Source organism: Protopterus annectens, chromosome 4.part0 (assembly GCF_019279795.1).
Source record: "Protopterus annectens isolate FY-2018-M chromosome 4.part0, PAN1.0, whole genome shotgun sequence".
In the NCBI taxonomy this organism is placed as follows: domain Eukaryota; kingdom Metazoa; phylum Chordata; order Ceratodontiformes; family Protopteridae; genus Protopterus; species Protopterus annectens.
Genome location: NC_056733.1, coordinates 756,958,736 through 756,971,562, shown reverse-complemented (window position 1 = coordinate 756,971,562; position 12,827 = coordinate 756,958,736). Strand labels below are relative to the sequence as shown.

The following is a 12,827-nucleotide window of genomic DNA, read 5'->3' as shown; positions in this document are numbered from 1 at the left end:
GTTGGCCCGAATACCAGAGACTTAGTATTTCTGCATCGGTTGCAGTCACTCCAGGACTGACGTCACATGACGGACATTGTATCCCAGGGGTACAAATTTTACTTCCACACACGCTCCAGGACTGACATCAGGGGTATAAAAACATCAGCCTATGCCATTACAGCAGTATTTCTTGCCAAGGAGCCTGAAGCAGAAGCAGTTCGCACTAGTGCCGGTCGGCCGCTATCTGAGTTTTTGTTTCCGAATTGAATCATCCTGAAGTCTTCTGAAGCTAAGTACCCCATTGGGGATCCTTTTTTTCTTGCTCTAACCGATTTCAGAAAAAGTTAACAGTTGTCTCGCCCATGGAAAGGAAATACCACACCGTGATTTCCATTCATACTGCATTACCTGTTTAGGCCCAGACCATGACGTTCCTCACTGTTGGTTTTGCACTTTATTCAACACCCAAACCATTCATTGTCGGGCCCTTATTGTCGATAATACTTTCACTCTCTATCTCCGTATTCCAAAATGGCTTCGGTAAGCCATCCGACTACCGGTCTTCCGGAAAAACGTAAGGATAAAGAGAGAGACAGACCACACAGGTCCAGAACTGCAGACGCTTTCGTTAAGCTAGTCACCAGTTCACCGGTACTCAGTAAGGTGCTTTCGCAGTCTCTGATGCCCACTTCGATGGATTCGCAGGCCGCTACCAAGACCCGTTCGGAGTCTGGTATGCAGCGAGACCCTTCTTTGACTAGGGAACCTGCGGATGTCTCCACCTTGGATGGGTCCGGAGCCGCTGAGCAGGCTCCGGCTTCTGAGGAAGTTCTTTGCATTACTGATACACGACACAAACCAACAACTTCTTTTGCGTCTTCAGTTTTATCTAAACCTACCGATTTTCTAAGGCCAAGAGTACGAGCTATGCCTAAAAACACGACTCAATCTCAAGCACCTGCTTCCTTGCCACAATCTCAAATGCTTAAAATGGCAGAAGACCTGATCATGCTGATTAGGGGAAGCCAGCCTTCACCTGCTAAGAGAAAAAGCGACTTGTCCCCAGCAGCTTTAACTGACCAAGAGTCCGACGACTGTGACATTTCTGAATATGAAGACATGCCTTTATCTGCTTATGAGGATTCAGATGCAGAGGAATCCATTCCCTCTGCTTCCCCTCCAGAGGATTTTTCTTTTGGTGAAACCCTTCATACATTAAGAGAGCATTTCCACTGGGAATGCCAGGATTATCCTCAGTCCAAAAAGAGACTCAGAGAATTTTTAGATTTGCCACAACATTAGACCCTTAGCTATCCCTCCTGTTCTGTATGTTGTGGATGATGTCTTTACGGAATCCAGTCTGACTCCTGATACTTTACCTGCTCCAAGGAAACCAGACAGGTTCTACAGAGTTCCTGACTCTCTCAAATTTATTTTCAAAAGTCCTACTCCTGACCCAGAGGTTTTTTCCCAAGGGCCTAAAGATATAAAGGCAACTACAGCTAAAAATCCCACCCCTTTGGACAGGGATTCCCGAGCTTTAGACAGATTGGGTAAAAAAAGTATATACCTCTGCAACTCTAGCCATTAGGGCATTGAATTGCCAGTTTCACATGCTGAAATACCAGCAACATATTATGGAACTTAAGCAAAAATTATCTACCTTTACAGACTGTGCAGAAAATAAAGAATTACAGGAGCTTATGCATTCTGCAAGCCAAGTCAGCAAGCATACCTTTCAGTGTGGGTTTGACTCCCTAGAAGCATCTTGCAGGGCAGCAGTCACTGGTTCTGTACTAAGAAGGCATGCTTGGCTTAAGGAACAGACCTTGCCAGACCATGTCAAATCAAAACTACTAAAGACAGTTTGTTTGGCACCAAAGCAGAAGAGGTTCTAAAAAAGATGGAAGAAAAAGCTAAGTCTATGCAGACAGTCAAAGATTTTTTTGCAGGTGCAGCCTCCTAGATTCAGTAGGCATTGCCCCTCGAAACATTGGTCCTTTCCTGCCCCCTCAAGGCCATCTCAAACTAGACCCCCCAGATTACATTCTCAGGTTATGCAGAGATCTAAGCAATGGAGTACCTCCACTTCTAAAATGGGGAATGGTAAGCCACCCCCTTATGGAAAGAATTCACAATGACTTGTCAACCCCACTCCTCACCTCTGCCCAATTGCTCATGCCTCTAGGAGGAAAACTTGCCCACCATGCAAAAAAAACTGGACCTCCATCACCAAAGACCGATGGATCCTCAACATTGTATCCCAGGGGTACAAATTTTACTTCCACACACTGCCAACCCTGAAAGAGTTCCCAGACCTTCCTCCAAACCAGTGGGTAGAGGCACAAAACCAAGTTCAGTCACTGCTCTCCATAAGGGCAATTCAGCCCGTTCCTGCAGAACAGATAGGTCAAGGGTTTTATTCCAGACTTTTCCTGGTATCCAAAAAAGAGAGCTCTTGGCGCCAATCCTAGATCTTTCCATTCCAAACACCTTCCTGGTGGTACCAAAATTCAAAATGCTAACCCTTCAGCAGCTTCTTCCTATGCTGTCCAAAGAGGCCTGGCTAGTCACCCTAGACCTAAAAGAAGCCTATCTGTACATCCCTGTCAGGGAATCATGCAAGAAATATCTACGTTTCAGGGCAGGATCTATGCATTATCAGTTCTCTGCACTTCCCTTTGGCTTATCCACTGCTCCCAGAGTCTTCACAAAATGCCTGGCTCCAGCCGTTGCCTATTGCAGACAAAGAAACATTCAAATATACCCTTACTTGGACGATTGCCTGTTTCAGGCAGTCAGTCAGTAAAAGCTGATGCAGCACCTGACATTTGTAAAGAACCTTCTAACCTCCCTGGGGTACACTATCAACGAAAAGAAATCAAAACTAGCACCCAGTCAAAGGATTATATTCCTGGGAGCAAGCTTGGACACAGCCTCCCAGATGGCATGTCTTACTCCAGAAAAACAAGCCTATCTAACAGGCTACTTCATTCTAATGGCCACCAGAACCCAGCTATCCGGAAGGAAAATCCTGCAGGCTCTAGGGTTCATGGCCTCTTGCATTCTACTAATTCCATATGCCAGACTGCATATGAGGAAACTTCAATGGTACTTAAAAAGTCTTTGGTGCCAACATTCTCAGGACCTGGAAACCACCATACGTATTATACCATGTCTAAGGACAGAATTTCTTTGGTGGGCAGCAGCATGCAACCACAACAAGGGACTTCCCTTTACACAGTCCCACACCACTCAGACGCTAACCACAGATGCATCAGACTATGCCTGGGGGGCACATCTGGGAGACAAGTGCATTCAGGGCCACTGGAGTCCAAGTCAAATTCATCTGCACAGCAACCAAAAAGAGATGATAGCTGTTCACCATGCTCTGATAGCTTTCAGATCCCTTCTCTCACCTGGATCCCTGTTAATAAAAACAGAAAACACCACAGTTATGTGGTACATCAACAAGCTGGGGGGAACCCACTCTGCAAGCTAGCCATGACACTGTGGAACACGGCATTGTATGTGCAGATCCATCTGCAAGCTCAATTCCTGCCAGGCAAACAAAACTCTCTGGCAGATGACTTAAGCAGAAATCTCCTAGATCCACATGAGTGGCAATTAAATCCCAGCACTTTCAGCCTGTTAACCCAGAAATGGGGGATACCAGAGGTAGACCTTTTTGCCTCCCCATACAATCACCAGATTAGCAAATTCTGCACCAGGACACCACACAGCAGAGCATGGAAAGTGGATGCCCTGTCCTTCCAGTGGGTAAACCTCTCAATTTATGCCTTTCCCCTGCTGCCTTTTCTTTCAAGAATACTACTCAAGATAAGACAGGACAGACCAAGGGCAATCCTGATTGCTCCATACTGGCCACGCCAGCACTGGTACCCACTACTGCGCAGCCTGTCACCAGTGCCACCATGGCATCTACTTCAGATCCCAACCCTCCTCACTTAGCAGGAGGGACAAATCCTGCATCCGCAACTGCAAACCCTGAACCTTGCAGCCTGGCTTATTCCTTGAATTCTCCCCCAGTGACCAGCCTAAGCAAGCAGGTACTGGACGTCATTCTGGAAGCTGGAAGACCCAGTACAAGGAAATCCCATGCTGATAAGTGGAAAAGGTATTGTTCCTGGATTCAGTCTAAAGGAGCAGACACTGCTCTACCCTCCTTACCTCTAATCCTAATCCTGGATTACCTAGCAGATCTACTCCACAGAGGCCTTTCCTTCTCTTCCATTAAGATCCATGCCTCTGCCATCTCGGCTCATTACAACACTGAGCTACCTCTCTTCTCTCACCCTCTTATCATACAGTTCCTGAGAGGGGCCAACAATTTAAGGCCACCAAGGAAGAGCACCCACCCCGGTTTGGGACCTTAACTTTGTTCTGGAAAAGCTCATGCTCCCCCCCTTTGAACCTGCAGTGTCAGCAGAGTTAAAATTTCTCTCTCGGAAAATGGCCTTGCTTCTGGCCATCACTTCAGCTAAAAGAGTGTCTGAGCTACAAGCGCTTATGGCTGTGGAACCCTTCATTATTTTTCATGCTGACAGGGTCTCCCTCAGAACTAACCCAATTTTTATGCCTGAAGTGGTGTCCAGTGTAGCTCTCAATCAATCTATCCATTTGCCAACCTTCTTTCCCAATCCTTAAAATAAAGGGGAAAGGATCCTGCACTCTTTAGATGTGCACAGACAGCTCAGATTCTACCTTGACAGGACTAAGCCCTTCAGAAAATCTGACCAGCTACTACTCAGCTTTGCACCTGGGGCAGAGGGCAAGGCCATATCTAAACAAACTATTTCCAAATGGATAGCACACTGTATCCATTTCTGTTACAAATACCATGGGAAACCAACCCCTCAGGGGGTCAGAACACATTCCACCGGGGCACCCGCTACCTCTACAGCATTCCTCAGGGGAGTCCCTACCAGGGACAATTCTGGAAGCTGCTACCTGGAGTTCTGTTCATACCTTCACCAAGCATTACCACCTGCCTATCTTTTCCAAATCCAGGACAGGTTTTGCTACAGCAGTCCTGCAGGGCATACTAGCCAGCCCCATCTCTTCTTGACTGCCTCCACCCATTCTTCAGCTTTGGGAATCAACCCAAGTGTGATGACTCCAACAGTGAAACACGAAGAACATAGTACAGTTGTGTACACTTACCATAAATGTAGATGTTTGAGTGTATTCACTGTTGCAGTCCCAGTTTCCCAGCCTCCAGCCCCCAAATCTCTCTCTCTCTACTTCTCTAAATGTATTACTCACCCCTTACAGGAATATTGGTGTTTACATTTTGCTGGTGGTGTTTTTTTCCTCCATAACTTAGCTCCCTATTTGGAAGCTCCTGACATTTGAGGCAAGAAAAACTGATGTAATGGCGTCGGCTGCCTGTTTTTATACCCCTAATGACCTGACGTCAATCCTGGAGTGACAGCAACCGACGCAGTAATACTAAGTCTCTGGTATTCGGGCCGACTAAGGGCTACCTGCAGGCAGATAACCCAAGTGTGATGACTGCAACAGTGAATACACGTGAACATCTACATTTATGGTAAGTGTACACAACTGTATTTTATGTATTTTTTCAGGGCATTGCCAGAGTCATGTTCTAGATACTACAATGTGAAATGCTGCAGCACACGTGTAGTTCAGTTACTTTTAGTCAAATGAGTAAGACCCATGGAGCAATGACTGAGAAGCATTGGCTTTGTTAAGGTACTTACTGAGTATTCCATATCTGCAAGTATTTGGTGAAGGAACTGATGCAGCTTTATTACACCATATGCCTTATTTCACTGCTCAGTATCTTCAGCAGCCTATCATACGACAGCCAGATATCATTTAATGTTGCTAAGCATCCAGTGGCTTATGTGGAATGGGGGCCTATGAACACTGCTCCTTGGTTCATTTACCTTGCTGCATGTTTGTTTATTCTTCATATCTCAGAGCAAGGAGTGGAGTATTATAAACCTGTAAAATGTTTATCGAATACTGAAAATGAGTGTTTTTTGTTTGGACCATGTATTGAGTGTCCCCTTTTTGTTACTGTAGGTCCCAGGATGAGAGCCACTCCCAGGAAATTGCTCGGTTCCAGCAGGAATTGGCTGAAGCCCGGACACAGCTGCAGGTTCTGAAGAAACAGTTGGATGATGAACTCAAAAAGGAGCCTGCAGTGAACCAGGAGGTACATATGTGAGCTCTTAATTTGTATTTGAATATTGTCTAGTTTCTGTTGATCCATGGACCTTTTCTTGGGACAGCCAGAAGGCTGAGTTTTAGAATGAAAAGGAATCATGTTCCGATAGGTGTTTGAGGTGCGAAGAAAAAATATTTACAGACATATAACTGAAGCAACAGGTAAACATTCCTTCTAAACCTAGGCACTGCAGAAAGTTGTTGACTTGCACTCAGTTTTATTAGTTTTAATTCTAATACACTAGATACTCTTAATAATATACCATCTGTAGTACATTCTTAGTGGTATTTGTTTAAAGCATTACACAGTTTGCTTAGAGTTCCAAGTCAGAACTGTTTACCATGTAGGGAGTTGAGTGTTTCACTGTAATTTGGACTAAGAACCAAAAGATGTATTTAGTTCTTAAGGAGTCTGTGGAACATTGTGTCTTTGCCATATCGAGTCTTGAGCCACATTACAGTATCACCACATTCGCATAATTTCCAGTGAGTATTGCCTAGTCAATATCAGGCAGAAGTGTTGGGGGGCTTGGGTAACAAAGAATAATGCAGAGACAGAATCAGTTACTCCTGCTCAGCCCTGTCCCAGTATGGCTATTGAATGGTGGTAGCACATGCATTTTCCAATACTCAGTATACTACAGTTAGGTCCTTTTATTTATTTATTTATTTATTTATTTAAATTTGTTGACTGGGAGTGTCCGACTGGACATAGGTCCATTTTCAGCGGAGGCCCGGGGAGAAAACCTCCACAGTAAAATAAACGGACAGTAGTTACATTGGATTACATAGCGATTAACAATTTAACATAGCAATTACTTACAACATATTTACAGATGAAGAACATAGTACATCAGTAGACAACTAGAATCTTTATCTGTGAAGTACATAACAGACATTAACAAATGTTACAATGAGAAGTTCCTGCTGTATAATAAGTACTAGGCTTATGAGCATCTGAGCTTGCTATAATTAAGGTAGTTAGTGGAGTGGAAAGAAAGGTAGTGGTTGGATGGGGTGGATGATATTAGAGTGGGAGTTGCAAGGGCATAGCCAGCATGTTTTTAGGTGCGCTTTTAGTAAAGTTAGATCCTTAGATGCCTGTTTCCCTTTAGTTTCTACCAAAGGGATTCACGTTCACTGTTTACGAGGATTCCTTCATGTAACATAAATTCGTTACCTAGTTATCTATATTTGTGCACAAAGTGATGTGCATTTCAGCATTCCATATATTTAAATATACTCTGAAAATCTAAGTGGGTAAAGGAAAGTGCTTGTCTTATTAATTCTGTTAATATTTTTAGTCTTGTATGCTTTCTTAAAAAAATGTTCGTAAAGAACAACTATGAAAAGAAACTGAAAATGTAAAGTCTTTTTATCATAGGTTGATTATCTACATAGCACCAGTGTCCCTGCAACACTATAAATATTTATATATTATGTTTGTTCTACCCTAAAATGGCCTGATGGGAGTAGCCATACTAGCTTGATACTGTTTTCGGCCTAAGCTTTTTATTTCACAGTGTTTTCTGAGAAAGTGGTACTATGTTGTGATCATCCCTTTCTACGAGTAGTTTAACTTCAACATAAAATGGCACTGCTCTGCGTTCCTGCTTATTTTCAGAATCTCTGAGCAGAGTCAATAACTTTTTCATCTGTGAGTTTGTGTTACTTTAATGAACTTTTTTTCTTCAGTTAAAGGTAATGCTTGAATTACACAGCTTTTTGATGAAGGCTAAAAGCTACTTAGCTACAAGGACTCTTTCCTCCAGTTATTCCACCTGGCAGTCCTGAGTGTTGAATTTCCTGAAATTTCAGCCTGATTTGTACTCTGTGGTTGACAAAAGACCATAAAAACTTAGTGAACTCCCAAATGCTCAATAGGTGTAGGACCCCCTTGAGAAGGAAAGAAGAAAGGACTATAAAAGTAGGACCCCAGTGAGAATGAAAGAAGATGGGGGTTAACGTAATGATTAAGGTATTTACCTCACAGACACAAGGTACAGAGTTTGATTATCACAGTTTCAGGGAAATTACCTAAGCTTAAAATTGCCCATAAGGGCAGCTAGCCTAGTACTTAACTATAAGCCTTAGGGAGGGGTGGAATTGGCATAATGGTTAAAGTCTTTACCTCATAAACATAAAGTGCAAGGTTAGACCTTGAGTTATTGGCTAGGCTTGAAATGGCCTTTTAAGGCAGTTAGCATAATATTCATGTATTAATCTATAGGAAAGGGCTGTAAACACCTTATTTCCTGAGCCAAAAGTTCTTAATGTTATAGTTAGTATGGTTAAGAGCCAGAAAGGCAAATGTCTAGAGAAAGTATCATGAGGTTTCTTAAAAGTTCACCATGGCATGCATCAATGATAATGAATAACACAGAAGAGCAGAAGCTGCTAAGTTGTCCTTCATTTATATATGGCAATGTGGGAATCATTTTATAGGGAGGAAAGTATGCTTTGGGATGAAGAAATTTTGGTGTATAGGTGCCTTGGGAGGCATTATAATCAAACAAGGTCTTTACAAAATGTACATTACATGATTTTAATGCATTCTTAAGGGCACTAGGACATGCTGCTGTTCATGCAGTACCATGTACTGCTACACAGGCAGTGCATTTTTATGTATATGGGCATATTTCATAACAGAGCAGCAAATGTGGTATATTTAGGCTTCATTACCAACTGAATTTTAACTTGGAAAGTTAACTTTGTTTAAACTGGTATTTCAGTAACTGCAGAAAAATGTCTGTGGAATGTTTCTTAAGATGCTGCTCATGACCAGTTCTTCATTAATCAGGTAGCAGTGGTAGATTAGAAGAATAAGATCCACAATCATCCATTTTCTTGCTCAAAACTACATCCGTTTGGAGAATTTCGTTTGTGGCATTGTCCGTGTATTCAGATCGGTGTGACAGGTGTTTTTTGTTTTATATAACATAGTGCAGGCTTTTGAATGGCTAGAAAGTTGTAGTATGACTTTAAAGTCAGACAAATCGCTGTTCATTTAGTTGGAAATGCATCATCATTTGTTGCAAAAGCAGTTTTTCAACCTAGTGAAATGTAAAGACTTCCTTTAAAAATATCTGCATATCTCATTTGAGTCATTTTTAAGGGCATTGATTTTGTGCATATGTGCCTGTCTGTGTGGAATGGATTAGATGTTTAAATTGCATTAGTTCTGGGTTTTTTTGCCTTATTGGCTTCCTTTTCTGTAGTTCACTGTGAAGGACTTAACTACCAAGGTTACTGAGCGACCTACTTAACCCCAGATAGGTTATGCTCAGCTGCTACCCTGTTTGATAGCAAAGAAAACTCTGTTCTATCACTCCACATTCATTTCTCATTGTTTCTTTTGTCAAGAGTTAGGTGGTAGATACGACTCTGCAAATTTTTTTTTTTTTTTGGGGGCTCTGCCTTGCAAACTGACTGAGTTGTTTTCCCAGGAAGCAGTTGATGCTGTATGTGTTTCCAGGTACTAATCGCCCCTCAGGTGTTTTAGTAGCCATCCCTCAGCCCTCAACATAGTGTCATCCACACAGTTCCCCTCCCCAGTAAAAGCAAATTAGGTCACTGTCTCCTCTCAGCCACCTAACTAATATTTAGCAGTTAGTCCATTCCCATACTAGCATTGCCATTAGCACAGATGTAATATTTACTTCTGCTCAGGTGCATCTGCACATTATTGGTCAGGCTTTTGTTGCTCATTTCCTGCTTTGTTTTAGTTCTCAAACAAGGTAAAGTGCATGGCATTGCATCTAAAAAAGAGGAAGGAGACCCTGTTGTAGTAATGGGAGAGTGTAACTGTTCAGTTTGCTTTTGCCACATCAGTGAATGCACAAGTGGTTAGTTTCATTTAACAGTGAGCAAGTCAACTACAGTACTAACAGTTGTTAGAAAGCATTTAGGATAGAGTTAAATGTGCAAGATGGAAAGTAAATATTTTGCTGCTTTGAACAGAAAATGTGTGCCTATTATTATAGGTTCATACAAAGTTACTAGGCTAATGGCCCTAGGGCCTTTACAAGCCTAGTCATGTTATACCTGTGTTCCCTAATTGATCTTGGTTAGATGGTCGTTATTTACAGATCAAGTCTATGATCAGCACCGACTTCCCCTGCCCATGAGGGACATAGGTGCCACCCCTGGGGTGAATTTACGGTCTCCCATCCAGATGTCTAGGTTGCGCTCGAATAGGATTATTGAGGAGCTCTGCTTCACTTGAATTAGGAGTTTATTCCAGAGGAGCGGCAGTCTCCAGGAGATGTATCTGTCTCTTCAGCAGGTTCTGTTAATGTCACAGGCTAGGCTGAGGTCCCTGGAGCAAGTGACTCATGTTCCATTTGATTTGTGGATGCGCAGCATTCCCATTAGGGCAGGGTCAGAGACTACTCTGTAGGCCAGGCACAAATTAACTCTCAGCAGCCTGTAAGATAGAGTACAGTGACAGGGCTTTCAGTCTTTCCATGTAGGTTATGTTTTGGAGGCTCTCAGTTTTCTTGGTGAGAAACCTCTGTGGTCTGTCCAACTGCTGCAGGTGTCTGGTGAGGTGCATGCAAAAGGAAACGTTGTATTCTGTTAATGGCCTGATGACGGTGGAGTACAGAGGAGTTATAACTTCCTTAGTCTTAGATGCAATGCCCGTACTTATGAGATTTGCAACATAGAAGGCTTTCCTTACCAATGTGGACACATGGTGATCAAAGTTTAGATTGCTATCGACATATGTTCCCAAATGTCGCACCAGTAGGTTTGAGCTTAGGGGGGATGCTGTCAGTATGGTAATTTGCATGGAGCCCTTCTTTGCCAAAGGAGATGATGCACATTTTTGTGTTTAGTTTTAATCCATGGCTTTGGCACCAATCATTTGTCTGTGTTAGCCCTTTTTGTAATATGTTAACATCATTTAGGAACTCCGTGATTGCGCCCAATTTGCCATCATCAGTGAACTTGGTAAACCACAGGCCATCTGCTTCTGCCTGAACTTCCAAGAAATAGATTCCAAACAGTAGAGGGCTCAGCACAGTACCTTGTGGTACACTACTGGTAACTGGTCCACTTATAGTGGTGGAATCCACAGCTTTGACAGTATGCGTTCTGTTGGTGAGCCAGTTAGCTACCCATATAAACATAATTGATTGCTACTTCCCACCTGGCCACAACATCCCTCCACTTGAAAACCTCCTCAGCTGGGCTACCCACCACCTACCCCAAATAACATTAAATCTAGGAGACTTATTTATTTATTTATTTATTTTATTTTACATTTGTTAACCGGGAGAGTCCAACTGGATACATGTCCATTTTCAGCGGAGGAAAGCTCCAAGTACATAACAGACATATGAACATTGTTAATGCAAGATAGTTGAGTTCTAAATACAATATAAAGATACATCACATCTTGGGAAAAAAAACAACAGCAGCATATAAAAAACATAGGTCAAGGATAGTGAGGTAAGAGAAGGGTAAATGATAGTGGTTAATCAGGTTTGGAACAGGGACATTGCCAGAGTATTGAGATGGGGTTTAAGCTTTTTTTTGAATTGTAGGAGTGAGGGTTCTGAGGTGAGCATGGTCGGTAGGGAGTTCCACATTTTACCTACAAAGTTTTAGAATAGAGAATCCCCAGCAGAATTATTGGCTTTGGTAGTTTGAGCTAAGATCTTATTGGAGGAGCGTAAAGATTGCAGGTTAATATAGGGGTGAAAGATGTTTTTCAGAGCTGGTGTTTTCTCTGGGTGATACAGTATCTGGTGGGCCATTTTGAGTTGGTTGAAATGGAGTTGGCTGGAAAACTCTAACCACCCTAGTTGCTTCAAGTTAGTGCAGTGGTGCGTTCACTTCAACACTGACTGGTAGTCCTGCTCTTGCAACCACCCAACCCATCATGTAAATCTTCATGGCTTCACCCAACTAGTCCAGTCACCTACTAGGATAAATAACTCCAACAAACACACTACCCTTGATTGGATACTAGTCAATAAGAGCCCCCAGTCATATGTAGCAGGCTGCATATCTGACAGCCTCAGTGATCACTCCCCAACCTTCCTACTAAGAAAACACCTTTATAAAGCAAAACCCATCATCTGCCGTCAAATATGTAAAAAACTAACTTCAGCCCTCTCTCATTCCGCTCATCCCAAAAAGACTAACTGGCAACCTCTAAAATACCTCAAACTAGATGATGCAGTTGACTACTTTAATAAAACATTCCTAAGCATCCTTAATTACCATGCCCCCATAAGTCATTCCCAAACTAGAGCCCAACCATACCCATGGCTACAAAAAAACACCAAGTATGAAATGAAAAACAGGGATAAAGCCTGGGACAACTGGTGCAAAACCAAAACGCCCTCTACTAGGCAAAAATTCCTAGAACTACGCAATAGAACCAAAAAGCTTATAAAACAGGACAAAATCCAGTACTTACCAGTCTGCCCTTACCTCCTACATTCAACTTGCAGCTGACACTCTAGCCTACCCCATATCACTCTTGATTAACAGATCTCTGTCAGAAAGTTATGTTCCCACACTATGGAAAGTCTCACACATAATTCCCCATACACAAAGGAGGCCCCTCCACAGATCTAACCAATTACCGCCCCATAGCTATTCTCTCGCCACTCTCC

General features: G+C 42.7%; 1 protein-coding gene across 2 annotated transcripts in view; it reads left to right on the top strand.

Annotated features, from left to right (window-relative positions):
- Positions 1-12,827, top strand: part of GOLGA3 (golgin A3) — a 1,508,539-nt gene that overhangs the window by 1,364,100 nt on the left and 131,612 nt on the right. For both annotated transcript variants that reach the window (XM_044068715.1, XM_044068714.1), the window contains exon 20: positions 6,055-6,187. In XM_044068715.1, the coding sequence (XP_043924650.1) occupies positions 6,055-6,187 (133 nt within the window). The remainder of the gene's footprint in view (positions 1-6,054; positions 6,188-12,827) is intronic.